This window comes from Carassius carassius, chromosome 1, assembly GCF_963082965.1.
Source record: "Carassius carassius chromosome 1, fCarCar2.1, whole genome shotgun sequence".
In the NCBI taxonomy this organism is placed as follows: Eukaryota; Metazoa; Chordata; class Actinopteri; order Cypriniformes; family Cyprinidae; genus Carassius; species Carassius carassius.
The window spans coordinates 39,019,293-39,036,784 of record NC_081755.1 but is presented as its reverse complement, the minus strand read 5'-3'; the positions used below and the strand labels follow the sequence as shown (position 1 = coordinate 39,036,784).

The 17,492-nt window shown below is 37.5% G+C and overlaps 1 protein-coding gene across 1 annotated transcript; it reads left to right on the top strand.

The window, feature by feature from the left end:
- The first annotated feature begins 2,433 nt into the window (after nt 1-2,433).
- mafk (v-maf avian musculoaponeurotic fibrosarcoma oncogene homolog K) lies at nt 2,434-16,896 on the top strand. Its single transcript, XM_059559042.1, has 3 exons — nt 2,434-2,614; nt 11,347-11,425; nt 12,098-16,896. The coding sequence occupies exons 2-3, from the start codon at nt 11,381-11,383 to the stop codon at nt 12,524-12,526; spliced, it is 474 nt and encodes a 157-aa protein (XP_059415025.1). The 5' UTR covers nt 2,434-2,614; nt 11,347-11,380; the 3' UTR covers nt 12,527-16,896.
- Nucleotides 16,897-17,492: the final 596 nt, after the last annotated feature.

The following is a 17,492-nucleotide window of genomic DNA, read 5'->3' as shown; positions in this document are numbered from 1 at the left end:
CTGTGCCTGCCATACTAAAGAAAACAGAACTTTCACCCAGAAAAGAACACCGCAGAGAACACACACTGTAAGGTACTCAGCAAAAACAACATATGTTTGTAATCTGACCTCTATGGAGAAACAAAACACGCATATGTGCCTGGTTACAGTCGCTGTAAGTATTGTTGAAAACATTCTTCTCTGACAGGAACAATGGATGGCCACTTCTGAAAGCCCTCCAGATATGAAATATGCATGCCACTTCTAAAATGTTGCAAGTGGAACAAAATATCCCATGTGTTTCCCTAAACTACAAGGCAGATTTCCTGAGCATTTCAGTTGTGAGGGACTTGTAAAATAATATTCCCTAATTAGTAACATTTTGGCTAAGTCAATATACAAGACTTATTACTTACTTATTTGCCACACCAAACTGCCCACTTGTTATATAAAGTGTTTTTCATTTTAACCATATTTGTATGATGTCATTGGCACACTAGTCACTATTCCACATATAAATCCAGTGTCACAGGGGAAATTTGAAACCTGTGAAAAGAATGACTTCTTGAAGTATTTCAGGCACTTTTATTTAAGAAATCATCAGGATTCTTTATGGTATCAGAAATGATATAGAATATGGCTAAAGTGCCATAAAGATAGTTTAAACATAGTTTCAGTCTTGGAAGATTAACGCAGGTCTGTCTAATGTTTGTCTTAAGCCGGCATGATTTTAAGGACTTAAGGATGTGTTTCCACTTTTTTTTTTTTTTACATCCACATGGTGGTTTCCCACAATTCCCACGGGAAGCAGAATGGCAGTCCATCACCTCTTTTATGTAATTTGAGCTACATTTGTCTTTTTCTCTTTGGAGGTGTGTATATGGATGTTTTGCTGCCATAAGAATGCTCCAAAGATCAGGTGGGGGGGTTCCGGTAAAGTGATATTTTTCACCTGTCTGTGATTATTCATAATGGAGAATGATTTTCATCAAACTTTAATTATTAGTTTTTTAATTACTTGAAGATATTTCACTTATTTACTTATTTCACATTAATTTCTTAACAGATTTCTTAACAATCTTTAGAAATTATGTTGTGCACTATTTTGTGAGAATACACACACACACACACACACACACACACACACACACACACACACACACACACACACAAGATTTAATGCCAAGAAATAGAAGAAAAAAAAAACATGTTTTCAGTTGTCTTACGTTAAAATTCAATACTGATGATACAGATCATAGAATAAATTAAATGCCACCCAGAATTCTGGGCATGAAAAAATAAAGATGTCAGAAGCCCACACTGATATCAAACCCATATGCTTTCTTGATAGTGAATGTGTTTGTGTTGAGTCACTCTCTGGTAGAGAAAGTGAGAGAATGCTGTAAATGGTAATGGTCCGCATTTCTAATATAAATATATATAATAAAATCAATTAAATATGAATAAATCGTTATCCATATTATATTATATCACAATATATTATATTATGTACTTTGCATTTACCCCACAGCAGGATTATATATTATATTTAAGTGAAACTCAAACTAAAACCATAAAAGATTTTTGTTACACAAAAAACTGCAAAATTACAATTAAAATAAAATAATGTATAAAAATTGAAAGGCAACATTCCTTGTTTTCATTTGTTTATTTTAATGTATTAAAATAATTAAAACTCGTTTTTTTTTAATAAAAAACTAATAAAAATAAACAAAAACACAAAAAATGACTGAAACCGTAACATTAAAATGAAAACAGAAAATATTAAAATAAACACTAATTGAAAAATAAAAGTCAATTATGCTAAGATGATTTTCTGCCCCACAGAACACATAATATTATGTACATAGGATCTACATTGTAATATTTTTTTTTCAAAAACCATTGGCTATGTAGATATATACATACAATTATTCAAATCATCTAGACTCTCAGTGTAACGTTAACACAGCGGTTCCCCTCCACGTGGAAGCAAGAGCACAGTGACAGAAGCTGTTTGCAACTGCTTATTTTTTAACTGTAAAGCAGTCTTGTATGGCAGACAGAGGGCGCTTTGGATTCCCTTCACTGACGTGCATTTTACAGATTGTTTTCATAAATACTGACATTACAGAAAGACCAGAAAAAAAGAAATAAATGGGTGTACGAGTTCATATAACAGTCATGTCATACCACAGCTATATTTAAGGGCACTGACCCGCAATAATGTCACCTTTTGACTTTTGACAATATCTAGCTCAAGATCATTCCACCAAGTGCTAAAATACCCTTTCGTTTCTTGTACACATAATTTGACCTGCAAATGCAAAATTTTAGCGTTAAGTACAACAAACCTTCCCAAAGTATTCAGTTGCGTCTATTTCTGGCCTCCCTGGTTTCCCGCCTGACTGACGTCAGCATAAAGTTATTTTCATGAATGGAGGGGGCGGTGACGTCAGTGCTTGCGGAAGCACAGAGTGGAATGTTGATACATTGTTGTTGTTTTGTAGTTAATTTAGTTCACAGGGAAACATTTCGCTTCGGTTGCAGGACGCGAGGCAGGGCTCGACCTGTTGATTCCAGGACACCCCTCAGACACTCTGCGCGTCCCGGACACAGATTCCCCGTTCACAAGGTACAGTGCGCGAGCTTTTCTGGGAGATGTTTTGAAATTCCTCTCGAAATTGCTGGTGTTCTCACGATGACGGAGACGAATTCAGCCTGTCCGTGATATTTGTGTAGTCGGTCGATGCGTAGCGTAATGTATTCTTCTCTAAAATGATAAAGTTCAGTAAGCAATCGCATTCATTTTGAAGATGAAACATAAGTAGATATGCAATAGTTGAAATATTTGATTATAAAAGCAAAAATGTATTGGTCTGGTCTGGACACGTGTTAAAGGTTGCAACTCGGAATTCAGCCTACATATTTTTTGGGGGATTTTTTTTTGCTTTTATATAAACGATCACTTTTATAAAAAATACTACTCTTACTGACACTCTTCAATGTTGCGTAAATTGGAAGTTTGCGCAATTTTAAACGGAATACGCTAAGTGTATCGCATATTTAACAAAGTAAACAACTGCGTCTTGTAACGTTTGGAAGCAACTTGGCGAGACGATCCCAACTTTTGTCTCTTTTCACAGCGGGCATGTTTCAAAAGAATTCATATTACGACACAAGGAAATAACACGTGGTGGGCATTTAGGAATTCTGGGACAAAGGGCATATTTGTGGCTTGAGCACTATTGGAAGTTTTAAAGCGATGGAATGGAATGATTGTTATAACGATCCCGAGTCATCCGAGCCGCGCGGAAAGATTCGGTTTTCTCCATAGACTCGCGCTCTTTAATCAACACGAGGGTTCAAAAAAAGGGTGACGTTATGTTAGATACTCAGTGCACGCGCACCGCGTGATGAATAGCCTATTACTTAAAGAATGCATTGTAATTATCTTCTATAAAAGGCTTAGTTGCCCTTATGTCTTTGTTACAGGCGATTTTTTTCGTTGCGCAGTGCAAAAATATAATAATATAATTCATAATAAAGGAGCATATGTCACCTTCAGCGTGTCTACTAAAACCTAGGACACTTTATTTGACTTAATAACAAGCTAGCGATTGAATATTCTCATAATTTTGTATGAAGGGCACATATGGAATGGAATGTATATGAGTTTGTGATGTGTAGGTGATTGGAAATATCTATGAACACATTGTTTAAGAATGATTGTGTCCACTGTATTCTGGCAGGTTAGCATTAGAGCAACGCCTTCACAGGAAAAATGAGTCATAACTGGATAATGTGATTCATTTCCACATTGGATGATAAAATATCAGATCTGAATCTAATTATAATGTGATAAAACCACATCAAAGTGAAGTCCGTTCGTTGTAACTAGAAGAATGCATGTCCTGTACTCAAAGAGTGCCTACGTGTTGGACTACACTCGGACAGTTTAAGGACATCCAGGGTGGGAAATTAACTTTTCACCTATTACTCACAGTGGATCATTGAATAAGTACAATAACTATATATCTGATATATATGCAAAGACCTTTTCAATGGTCCAAAAATGTACATTTATGTCACGATATTCCAATTTTTTGTAATTCACCTTCAACCTCAAAAGGTGTTGTATTGTGTAGAACTTTGTACAGCCACAGATATTTGGAATTAAAAAATGTTTCACCTCAATTTCGAGAGCTTTGAATGTACATCGACAGAAGTGATCAAGTCAAGGAAACTTATTTACAGTGCTTTTAATAATGCACATTATTTAAAAACAGCTTTAAAGAGTTTAATAATATTAATACCTAATTGTCTGTTTTTAGGAGTTTAGAGCTAGATGACAAAGTTTGATGATAAAAACAATCAAGCAGCTGAGATTTGTTATATAGTCTAATTTGTGGCATATTGATAGTGTACTGTGCGGATCAAATTGTATATACTTATAGTAGTTGTAAGTTTAAGCTAATGATTTGTTATGGAGGATTATGAATATATGAGGGTTTTTTTCTCAATGTGTAACAAACACATCCCAGATTTAAAGTGAATCATACCTGAAGCACCTCTTAAGATTATTAATTAAGAGTGTTTACATGTAAGGCAAAATCCTTCGGGTGTAAGGTATGGAAATTCATGTGTGCTACATGGAAATACCTCGCATAGTATGCATGAAGGTCAGCAAAACAAGTACGCACACTGAAAGCATGTCTTTCATCTGTTCCTCAAAATAAAATCGAATGTGTGCATTGCTCTTTTCGTATGTAATAGGAATTTGGAGACATTCTATACATCCTCTGCCACAGCGACCGGTAGATTAGCAAAAATATCCACCACGGTGTAAAACAGTATCTGCATTTGGCTGGGAAGGGGTGTTGATTTCACACCCTGGAAATTATAAAAAGGCCACCATCCACTTGTGAGGGGCTGCTGTGTTCTAATCTGATAATTTGGCTTAGTTTTTCCAGAGTCAGCAGAAGATCAGTTGTTGAGGCTGCTAGATCAGCACCAGTCATTGCCCAGGAAGAGTTGTGTGAGCAGAGGTAAGGGGAAACTGCATCGAGTGCCTGTCATTACACCCAAACAGTTGCTGGGATCAGATTACGTTTGGTTTCAGAGTGTATTGGGGAAGATGGCACAGAGAATAGAGCAAATATTAGGTTCTGTGGTGACCTTTGTCCTATCTTGATCTCTATGGAAAATCATGGAGGAGGGCCACCTTTCCATGTCTCCTTATTCCTACTGTATGTGTGGTTGTGTGACCTTGTCTGAGAGGTAGTCTGACTCAGAGTTGCTGAGGTATCTGTGGTGATGGCCTCCCACATCTTGCATGTTGTCTACTTGCTGCATTTAGAAACCCAGGGGAAGTGAACTGCACACACTGCACTGTCATGAGACACACACGTGGGATCACTTGAAGGGGGCAGACACTCGTGTCTTGTCAATAAGCGATGCTCTATGAGTAAACAGTTTACCCATCAGTATTATGTTAATCACATGGTGTCAATTTTAGTTCACGATTATTGTTGTAGCATCGAGTGTCTCACACCTCTATAGACAGCGTAGTCTAGAATAACTGGAGAAATAAATCCTGTGGTTTAGATGGTGCATTTGGAGAACAGGAACCCTTACAGTACTCTTTGTGGTTAGGACCGTGGGTTTTGAAAGTGAATGAGACAGCGGTAGTTGGTGAGTTAATGACTCAAAATGAAACACAGGGGAACTCCAAACCCAATTCTCACGTCAAGCGCACCCGTCGCTTTCTCTCTGAGCGCCACGTCTTGACCTAGTCTGCGACATTATCACCAGTCATCATGAATCAATGTCTTATTGATTTGAATGGGTTTCTGTGAGACATGCAAGGTTACTGTGTTATCACTAGAAATATTGTGGGTAAACAATGAGCCAGAGAGTGTTTGATCTGCCCATTGCCAGGATTGGGAAATATGTCACTCGTGCTAAGTTTTTAGAAATGTTGGTTTCAAATGGTTTGGCTCTTAGACTATTTTTTACCAGAAGTTTAAACTGAATTTTTTTATATTTAATATATATATATATATATATATATATATATATATATATGTATGTGTGTGTGTGTGTGTGTGTATAAAGATGTTTAAAAAGTCATATAATTCATAAATATCATTGGTTTTGGGGGTGTTTGTTCCACATGACCTTTTTTTAAGCTTAAAATAGTGTTGTCGTGTCATAAAAAGGTCAGATTATCTGACATTTTAAGAGACTTGTTGACATCGTGACACAGTCATGAGGGGGTCCTCTCTGTGATATCATTTCCTGTTTTATTTTTCTTGTATGTTTTAACAGAAGTTTTATTAGGAATAGTCTAACCATTTGAAATATTTTATATGATTTTCATATCATTTATATAAATATTTCATATTTTATTTTCAAATAAATAATAATAAAAGATCATGCTAAACTACTTTTCAATTATTTGTTATTAAAATATTTTCTTTTCTATTATTTAATTATTTTAATAAGGCCATGCTGATTGTTTTTTATTTTTTACTTTTGCCACCCAAAATATCTAAAATAATTTTTATCAGAAATGTAAAAAACATGTTTACATAGAGAACAGGTTATTATTATTATAAAGTCACTCTATGTATAAATAGCCTTTTAATGTTTTTGTAAAGTTGTATGCATGAGAAACAGGAAACAATGGCTGCCCACAAAACTACAACACTTTTAATGCATCGTTGAATAAATGAACAGATCCAGACAAAAAGAAAAGTTAAGGTCATGTTATTGATCCGTGTATTACAGAACAAGACCTGGCCTATTGGGTGTCTAGACCACAAAGCAACACCCTGCCCTTTTCTTGTTGCCCTTTTCCAGTTTCTGGATCGGACAGGACTGACTTCACCGCACTGTGGTCAGGTCTGTGGAAGAGCTGTCTGGTACTTATTTCTCAAGAGCTTGAGTAACTGGATGTTTATAAGGCTATGATGTGTTGATGCTGCATTGTGCAATCACCCAGCTTGTCCTGTTTGCTGTAGACCAATAGTTAAGCGAAGATGTTTAATGGCATGAGGGTGGAGATCCCATGTTACATCAAATATGAGTTAAGAAGAGTGAGTGTTGTTGGTTAAAACCAAGTTGGTCAAGTTACGATTTTCCAGTGCAGAACTGTGCTTGTTGTTCTTCACTTATTAACCATGTTGCACTGGCTTCCCTGTCGTACATACTGGGCGGGTTTGTCTTTGGTTAGCGCATACTTAACATTCCTTTGAATCCCTGCGTCCCCAGTTGGAAAGGAGCTTTGCTCTCGCTACCTCTCCTCCCAATCCGCAGAAAGTTCCGGTGGCCCTGCCAACCGTTCCCAAGGTTCCACGTACTTTTCCTTCCACCCCTTCGAAACAGCAGGATTTTCCAGGAAACGTCAAGTCGGGAGGGTGTGATTCCCTGCCGATCGTCCTCGCTCTTACCAGTAAACAGCATGACTCAAGGCTCTGCTATGCTCTTCATTTCCTTTACATAATATCCCTGCGAATGCAGCGCTGTGGAGAAGAGTGGGCTTGGACCAAAGGAAACGGAGCCCTCCACCTCCCTGTGAAAAACCGAGAGTGGCTCGCTCGCGCAGGAACGTAGCAGCCGGCCGCCAAGCGGAGTGGCCTATCTGTTCACTGCTTAACTAGTGGAGCAAAAGAAGAAAAACAAACAGCAAAGACAAGCCAAGCCTCCATTTATCATGGGAACACAAGCACACATGGCTTTGAAGTGGTGTTTGGCTTTGCCCAAGGCCTTGTCACAATTCTCTACCTTTCATAAGTGGTCAAAACAAGAGAATCTCACATTTTCACATGTGTTGACATGGCAATGCTGGCGTCAAATTCCATAAGAGTAGAGGTCCTTTGAGGCCTGTTTCTGAGAAAGCTCACAATCTCAAGACCCAAATATGCGGTTACCCAGCCATATTGCTCAGGGAGCCTAGAAAGAACGTAATCCTTGTATCAAAGCATGCAGTGCTGTAGCAGACGTTATCCGTGCGGTCCAGAGGTTTAGTCAGTAATAAGCCACCTCGTTGGGTTTATTGGGATCAGATGTCATGTAAGTAATTACTTGAAATAGAAGTTATGTGACGCCAAAGTAGTTTACTTCATGGTTTGTAGTTCGTGAAAAATGATTGCGATGTTTGGCAGAGCACCTTGACACAGACAGTCCTTTCCATTGTAACCTACAACTGCCGAATCATGAGATAACTAATGTACAATAAAGGCTGAACCTTGAAGGTTGTTGATGGGCTTAATACCATGACCAACGTCCATGTGATGCCAGTGACATGTCTGAACAGCTTCACCTTGTGATTACTGAATACTTTCAGTTCTGCATGTGCCCACATATTACAGCAACGCAAATCAGGCATGTGATTGTGTAAGCACAGCCGTATTAATTGGACAAACCAGTATATGGTTGATGTGAAATAATATGGCAGCTTTACCACAATAATCTGTCTCTGTCAGAGAGATCTGCAGTTTTGTAATTGTTGTCCCTTACATCCGTTGGATGATGTAATTGTAGCTTTACTACAGTGAGGCATAAACAAGCAACTTTAAAAATATGGTCTTCTCAACCAAAATGTGGTGCTTGCAGAAACTTGATCTAGTAAGTATTAAGTAGTGAAATTTAGCAACATGACTTGTTTTATACAATTTTATTGCACATGTGCAAAGATTTGGGCTTTCTGCTGGGATCGTACCCACAAAAAGTGTTCTTTCTGCATTATTTAACCCTAAAAGTAAATTTATAGTAGTATTGCATAAGCGTACACATTATAGGTACTAATATAAAGTCACATGCATTTATATGCCATTACCATTTTTTTTCAGTGTTAGCACACTGCAACAAGTGATGCTAAATATAACATGGAGTGCATCTGGATATATTTAGTGGATTGCAGTCATGTAGTAAAATTATTATGCATAGTGTTAAGTATGCAGTTCTCTGAATGAAAGTGGGGCCCCTTCTCAATGTGAGTGTGTGTGGAATGTCTCGGTTATCCTCACTTTACACACTCTTCGTGGCTTCCTTCACAGGGCCTTGTGTTGTAACATAAATTTCATTATTTTTTTCTCTTTTGTTTCCTGGCCTTAGAATCCACGATAAGAAAAATAGTGTTCATGTGGACTATCAAATATTTAGCATCAAAGGCGGCGTTCAGTCTTATAATTTATGTCCAGGAAACTATGAAACCCCGGCTCTGGGCTTGGGGCATTTGGGATTTTCCTCTCTGTGAGGGCTAAGCAGGAAAGAGGGGCCCCCTGTCAGTTCACCCCAGTTCTCAGCACAAATGGAAAGGGGGACCATGTGCTGAAAGAATTTCAAGGAAGTTTGTGTGTGTGAGAAAGACCTGAAAGCCTGGAGGCCTTATGAATGGAGAGGGAAGCTTTTTTTTTTTTAAATGTGACTCCATGGTCCTAGTTGGAAAGAAAGGCAGGGTGTCCCTGTCACAGCCATGCTGAGCCAACTGTCTAGGAAAACTCTTCTTGTCAGATCTCGTCTTAAGTAGTTTGTTGCACAGCTTTAGATGAACATACATGGCACAGTGCAGATTTGATATTCAGTTACTTCTGATTCAATTGATTATTTCAATGATTGCCATTACAGTTTCACTTATGCTTTGCTTTTTCAAATATAAAGCGATATTGGTTTTTTTGGCTGCCAGTTAGATTAAAGCCAAATGAGTTGAGGGGCCCTTAATGTAGCCCTCACATCAAGGGCCAGATGGTACGAATCAAGCCTTAAGTGATTTTTCTTTTCTTTCATGGTGGTATTTGGTTTCAACTGCTCCGTTCATACCCAATCTATACTCTTTTGTCCCGTCATAACTGAAACATTTAAACCAGCAACTGATGCACGTCCGGTGTGGTTTACTAAGACTGAATCAAAAGAATGACTCAGAATTTACCAAACATGCCAAAGGCAGTGAATCTGCTCACTGGTCAAATATACTTAATGTAACCATTACTCAAGAATTCTCACCAAGACAAAGCAATCACATTAAGTGGTAGAGGTATGCAGAGGGTTGAAGGCCAGATGACTGGACCGGAGAAATAAACAGCGCAAGTTGGAACATGGGCTTTCTGTTCTACAAAAAAAATTAAAAATTGTTTAGAATGTTATCTATGTTTGATACTGGTAGAAAAGAGTAATACTCCAAATTAATAATCATACTTGTGAAATAGTTGCAGGTGAAAGTGAAGCGATTCCACAATGATTCTTAATGAGTTGCTTGTAATATTTCCACTCAAAATTGTGTGACTGGCAACTGGAGTTTTGTGTCAGCATGCTGTGCTAAATATAACAAGCACAGTTAAATAAGGCCATGGAACGAGCCAGGAAAGCCTAGTGTAACAAGATCCAGTCTTTCGGCCACAGTTCTAAACCTGATAAAGAACATTGTCTAAAAGATATAACTGTATAAGGGAAACTATTCCCATGTGACTGACAGCCTCCTGGAATGTTCCATTTGCTAAACAGAGATGTCATAAAATGTCTATCTATCTATCTATCTATCTATCTATCTATCTATCTATCTATCTATCTATCTATCTGTCTATCTGTCTGTCTGTCTGTCTGTCTATCTATCAACACTATTTCTGCATATCAGTGCCTATAGGGTGTCACTTTCTTAACACTTTAGTTTAATGTTTATCATCCCTACGTGTTATTTTGGTTTTATTCACTCCCTACATCGTTCAGTGGGTCTACTCGAGTTTTTGGTAGTTTTGAGAGTGGTCCTCCTGTGTGGCGAGTTTATGAATGAAGCTTGTTTACCATTTTTTTCTGGTCACGTGGCATCCACTCCCAGCAGCGTGTCTCCATGGCAGCTATCTTGAACAGGGTTCACGCATTCTGACGCTCCTGACATGAACCCCGAGGAGCGCGTGTCTCACGCGGGTTTTTAATGTCGTCTTCTTTCTAATTTGGTGGTGGCGGGTGTCTCGAGGCCTTGAGTTCAGATGCACAGAGGGGCCTTTTTAAAAATAGAGCAGTGGCCAAAATAGCTTTGCATGAACGGCTGAGCAGAGAGATCAGACAAAGCCTCATGCCGAGAGCTGACCTGCTTCTATTACTGCACTCTGGTAACAGTCTAGTGAGCTCCATCGTGAGAACGCGAGATCAGCAAGTAAACAGGGTAACCCTTGTCTCGCAGATATTGTGCAGAGTTGTGATGACCTCTGCTGGTTGCTTTAGGTAACTTCATTCAACTCAGCACTTTTAATGCAGTTTACCTGACTGAGACTGACACGTGCAACCACAAAAAAAGTTCCTTAATAGTAAGATCTTTTATGCACATTTATATAATATATGTTAATTCCTTTCTTTTGTTTTCTTTAGACAGATTTTTGAGGAGTTCTGACTAGCTGCTTGTATGCAGGGCATGACGACTCATTTTAAAGCAGGCAAAGCTTTAAAGGTAAGAACTTTTCCCTGTGACTATATAATATTTATTTACTTTTAATTGTCTGTGTATATTGATAATTGTAACTGTGTGGGAGATTTAGAAAAAGAGCATGCTGTTCAAAAGTTTTTTAATGTTCTTCAAAGTCTCTTATGCTCACCAAGGCTGGATTTTTATTTCTTTATTATTTCAAATACTGTAAAATCAGTATTATTGTGAAATACTTTCATGGTAAAAACAACCAACTTTCTGTTGTAATATATTTTAAAGTGTAATTCATTCCTGTGATGCAAAGCTGTATTTCGAGCATCATCACTCCAGTCTTCAGTGTCACAAGATCCTTCAGAAATCATACTAATGTCCTGATTTGCTGCATCAGAAACTTTTTTTTTATTACCACTGTTAAAAACAGTTGTGCTCCTTAATATTGAAGTTAACTTTTTTCAGGACTCCTTGATTTAAGCTCTAAAAAACTGAATATTTTTCAAATATAAATCTTTTGTAACATTATAGTGACCTTTACTGTCACTTTTGATGAATTAATGCGTCCTTCATGAATCTGAATAAGTATTATTGAACTGTAGTATATTTATTATCTGATTTAAAAACCTTCCTTTTGTTTCTCTGTTGAATTGCAAGGTGAAACATCATTGTAATGTGCCAGAACTCTCTGTTGTGTTGTTTCAGGTCAAGAAGGAGGTGGGTGAGAATGCCCCGGCGCTCAGTGATGACGAGCTGGTGGCCATGTCGGTGCGGGAGCTCAACCAGCACCTGCGCGGGCTGACGAAGGAAGACGTGGTCCGGCTGAAGCAGCGGCGGCGCACGCTGAAGAACCGCGGGTACGCGGCCAGCTGCCGCATCAAACGCGTCACGCAGAAAGAGGAGCTTGAACGGCAAAAAACAGAGCTGCAACAAGAGGTGGACAAATTGGCTCGTGAAAACGCCAGCATGCGGCTGGAGCTGGACGCGCTTCGTGCCAAGTACGAGGCCCTGCAGTGCTTTGCCCGGACTGTCACACGCGGGCCTCCCGGTAAGGTGGCCACCACCAGCGTCATCACTATTGTCAAGTCTGCCAATCACAGCGCCAGCTCCGCCCCTTTTTCAGCGCACTCGTAGTGCTGATTGACAGCGCCTGCTCAGCTCTTTCTGGTCCAATCCAGCTCTGAACCTATACTGGCCCGCGTGCCACCGCTCGACCCACACTGAGAGGAAGCTTAATGGTCAAACTGAGGGGAGGGTGGGGGCCTTAATCTGCGTTACTACAACAGGCCGCATATTTTTTTTCATTTTTCTCTTTTTTTACACACTCACAAAACACACATACATACAAAAAAAAAAAACGTCTATATTGTCTGTGCACTGTGCTATAACCTCCGGCACCGGCAGGGCACATCGACCCTTCTCTCAGCTTCACCAGAGGCTTAGACCTAGCAGAGATGAGCACTTGTTAAAGTGTGAGAGAGTACTTGACTTAACCTGCCATGGCAGCACTGTTCGACAGCTAGGATGACTTATTGCATATGCACCAGAAACGAAAATGAATAATGTATCATTATAGGACGTAATTATTATTCATATTAGGCGAATATTGTAAACCTACACTACCGTTCAAAAGTTTATGGACAGTACATTTTTCTTTAAAAAAATTCATACTTTTATTCATCAAAGACACATTAAATTGTGACCCTGGACCACAAAACCAGTTATAAGGGTCCATTTAAAAATTGTATAATAAATTATAAATTGAGATGATCTGAAAGTTTAATAAATAAGCTTTCCATTGGTGTTTGGGTCGTATAGAACAATATTTGACTAAGACACAACTATTTGGAAATCTGAGGGTGCAAAAAGAAAAAAAAAATCTAAATCTAAAGTTGTCTAAATGAAGTTCTTGGCAATGCATATTAGTAATCAATAATTCAGTTTTGATATATTTATGGTAGGACATTTACAAAATATCTTCATGGAACATGATCTTTACTTAATATCCTAATGATTTTTGGCATAAAAGAATAATCAGTAATTTTCATACATATAATGTATTGTTGGCTATTGCTACAAATAGACCTGTGCTACTTATGACTGCTTTTGTGCTCCAGGGTCACAATTGATCATATGTAGCAGTAAAGACCGTATTCATCAAAAGAATCCTGAAATTTCTGATTTCCACAAAAATATGAATCAGCAAAACTGTTTTGAACACTGATAATTGGAAGAAAGTAGCAGTTTCTTGAGCAGCAAATTAGAATGATTTCCGAAGGATCATGTGACACTGAAAATTCAGCTTTGCGTCACAAAAATCATAAAAGTATATTAAAATAGAAATTATTTTCAATTGTAATTATATTCCACTATGTAAATGTTTTTACTGTATTTTTGATCAAGTAGACTTGGTGAGCAAAAGCATAAAAATTATAACAGACACCCAAACTTTTGAATGGGAGCAGTTTTTTGACAAATTTTATGTGATGTCATCTGGCATCATGAAATACGTTGGCATAAACTCATACATTGCTACCAATCATTGTGAAAGACCAGAGGTCAGAAATCAGGTTTGACCAACACAGTCCAAAGTTGAGAATGATGTTATCGGCATCAAGGGCAAATCCTTATCCTGAAGCGTTACAATACTGATAAACAATGCAAATTATCCAATGGGAAATGAGCCAATTCTTCTTAGTCAGCAGTTTAAACATAATAATCCCAAATGGGAAAACAGCACTTATTTTAACTGCTGAATTACAGTATAATACTATGAAGCACTTGCAAAGCAGACTGATGTATGTGAATATTCAAGACTGAAATTACAGAGTAACTGAGTTTCTAGAAAAGGGCACTTCATGGAGTTTTTTTTATTGTTGTATTTGTTTCATGAGAGGTTAGTTAGTATAAAGTTAATTATCCTCAAAGTGTAACGTGTTGATGATAACATCCAAGCGGCACATCTGTGTTGTCCGTTATCTCAAAGATATACCGTTTTTCATGACCTGTCTCTATACGATGCCATAAAATGGTAGGTAATCCATATTGGATATTGTGATAACAGGAGCTGTCTTGGCAAAAGAAAAAAGAAAAAATGCAGTTCAGTTATAACCTGTATATTACAGAACTGAGTTAATGTCAAAAAAGTAATGTCAAAGTTAAGCTCCCAACTTCGTATAGAAAATTCCGTCTGCTCAGAACGCATTCCTACTGCTAAGGTGCCACTGCCGGTGTTGGTGACCCTGATTAAAATGTACATAAAATGCCAATATTTGATACTTCGACACAGACACTTTGGGTAAGGAGAATCCTGGGGTCCTGAAACCAGCTCAAACATTCATCCATAAAACATAAACACACCGTCTGTATTTGGTTAAACTGATCTGTCATTAAACTGAAGCTGGCTGAAATCAGGATTGTCTCTTACTAAGTGGCTATGACTGTTCGTGTGAGCCCTTCCACCACTGCAGGAAGCATTAGAGGGGTGTTGTGCTGCTGGGATGCCCACTGTTTGACCCACATCTGTCCTGTTGTGCTCTTAGCATTTTTACATCTCCACAGGTGTTTTCTGTTTCTTTATCTGATGTTCCCAATTGTTTCTGTAGTTTATATGTATCCAGGACATGAAATACCTTCAGAGTGGTGTGATTTGGTTACAGTGGTTTATTTAACTGATTTAAGTTCAGATGTCCAATAGAAGAAAGCCCCACTCTCAATTCCTATGTGTCAGTACATAAACCCAACACACTATTGGTTTTACGGTGAATTGTAGTGTTCAGATGATATTGTGGATCTTTATTTTAAGTGTGCAGATTTTAAGAACCTGTAATTACAGCATTCATCATTTATTTGCCATTGTTTTTGGTCCTACAGTCAGCATTTCAAACGTCTGTTTGTGAAAGCGTCTGGTGCAGTTCTTTTAAATATGACCACAGATGGTTGGCAGATCCTCTTTTCTGGACTCATGGGTTGCAAATTGCTGTCTATATTTTCCCTTTAGGCCACAAAAGCATTTTAGGGTGAAATAACTCTGGAATTTTCCATTCGTCATGTTGTGGTCAATTTTTGTTGTTCCTCTAAGACTTAATACATTACATAATATTAGAATTTATCAGAGTTGACTTCCCTTGGTAGGATGTGCGATGTGTCACTTCTTCTTTATGGAAATAGTATTTTTTTTTTGTTGAGAAACTGACAAAACAGCTCTTTCTGTGCTTTACACTGACATCTGGTGGTGATTTGTTCTTTTCTGTTTTTCAAAATGCTGTGATCGAATGCTGATGACACCAAGAGCCATCATTTCTTGGACTAGTGAGGCATTGCTGTTTTGCTTTGCGTTCATTTCAGCTGCCACCAAAGCCATAACCCATCAGTGCGCTCTCTTTAAAGCTCACTTTGTTTCTATTCTTTTATTAATATTTTTAGTGTGAGTTAAATAAAACTACACCCTCTAGTACCTAGATCGTGATGCCGTAATTCAGACTAATGAGAACCGAACATGCCATCACAGAACTATTCTGTTATTTTAAAGGGATGCCAGTGGTTTTGGCCAGTTCGTTGAAGTTATTTGTGTAGATTTAATTAGATCAAAAACAAAATCAGTACTGACAGAGGCATTTCAGGTCATCTTGTGACTGAGGCCTGTAGATATTTCTCTATTTTGAATCAGTTTTGTACAGTAAATGTTCCTCCCGACACAGTTAGATGGTGAAAATGGTCTTTAAACTAAGTGGGTACTTTTTCTGTCTTTTTTTTTTTATTCTATATATGCTGTATGTGGCCTTTTGGGCTGAATAGGATAAATTATTCTATATTTTACATATGAATATATCTATTTTTTAAAGTATATATACTATGTGCTCAGTCAGTCTTTAAAAGCTATTTACGCCATACCATGAACGCACATAGGAATTCTAACCAATGCTCTTTAAAACACACTTGCCTATAAAAATCTTAGTGAGACTCCATGACATATAAAGTATGCTGCTCCAAATTATTACTTTATATTCGTCAACGTTAAGATGAAACTGTAAGGTATTGGGGGAAGTAATGTCATTTGTAGTTAAAATAGTGCCTTTAACATTGAGCTTGTCATCATTTAAGTACTGTATGAATGGGTGTGGTTGTTTGTAAAATCTTATTTCCATGTGCAGCCACAGATTTGCCTGTTTGATAGGTCTAGTAGGAGTAATTGTGCTATATATAACATAGCGGTTGTAAATACGGACACCATAAAAAGGCAGCAAAAAAAGGTTTAGATTAATCATTAATCTGCTTGTATCACATTGATCTTTGATATTTATTTTGTTTTTGTTTTTTATTTTCAACATCTAAATTATTTTGTTTACATTCTTCTGTGTCCTTTTTAATGAACTACCCTCATGTACAAATTAAATCATTCATTTTTTTTCTCCATTCTGGCTAAATTTGAAGTGGTAAATTATTCCTGTACAAAGTCTGCAGTGTTTATTTTGTACTTTTAAATAAAGCTTTTCCCATGTAACCTTGTTTGATTCACAAACCTTGTAAGAGAGAAAAAAGAAAAGAAATCCACTCCCTTTCATCATTTATTTCCTATGAGAACAGATTTTGTCGTAAAAACCAACTGTACAGGTAGCTAAAATATCATTATCTGTTTAGAGATCATATCTGATTCACACTATATATTAAACACACATTACTTCATTATCCACAACTGTAAGGCAGCAATCATTGGCACAATCACACTCACATAATGCTGCTTCTTAACATTCATTTTACAAAGATGACAGACATGGCTACAATTTAGACATAACAAGTCAACTTATTTTGTCTATAAAGTGAAGACAGCAACTTTGTATCACAAAACATAGGTAGTTTCATTTTGAAGCCCCTATCTTTGATGATAGTATTTGCAAAACGTGATCAAATGAACTACAAGAGAAGATTAAGAAATACATCAACAAACATTTTGAAAAAATTCTCGATCAAGACAATAAATGGAGCCTTCACTTTCAAATCTTTAAACTCACTAACGTTTAACTCACTTACTTTGTGGTAAGTTGTAGTAGTAAATAAATATTTCAATAGCTTAACTAAATTATATTTCATGTCGGACTGT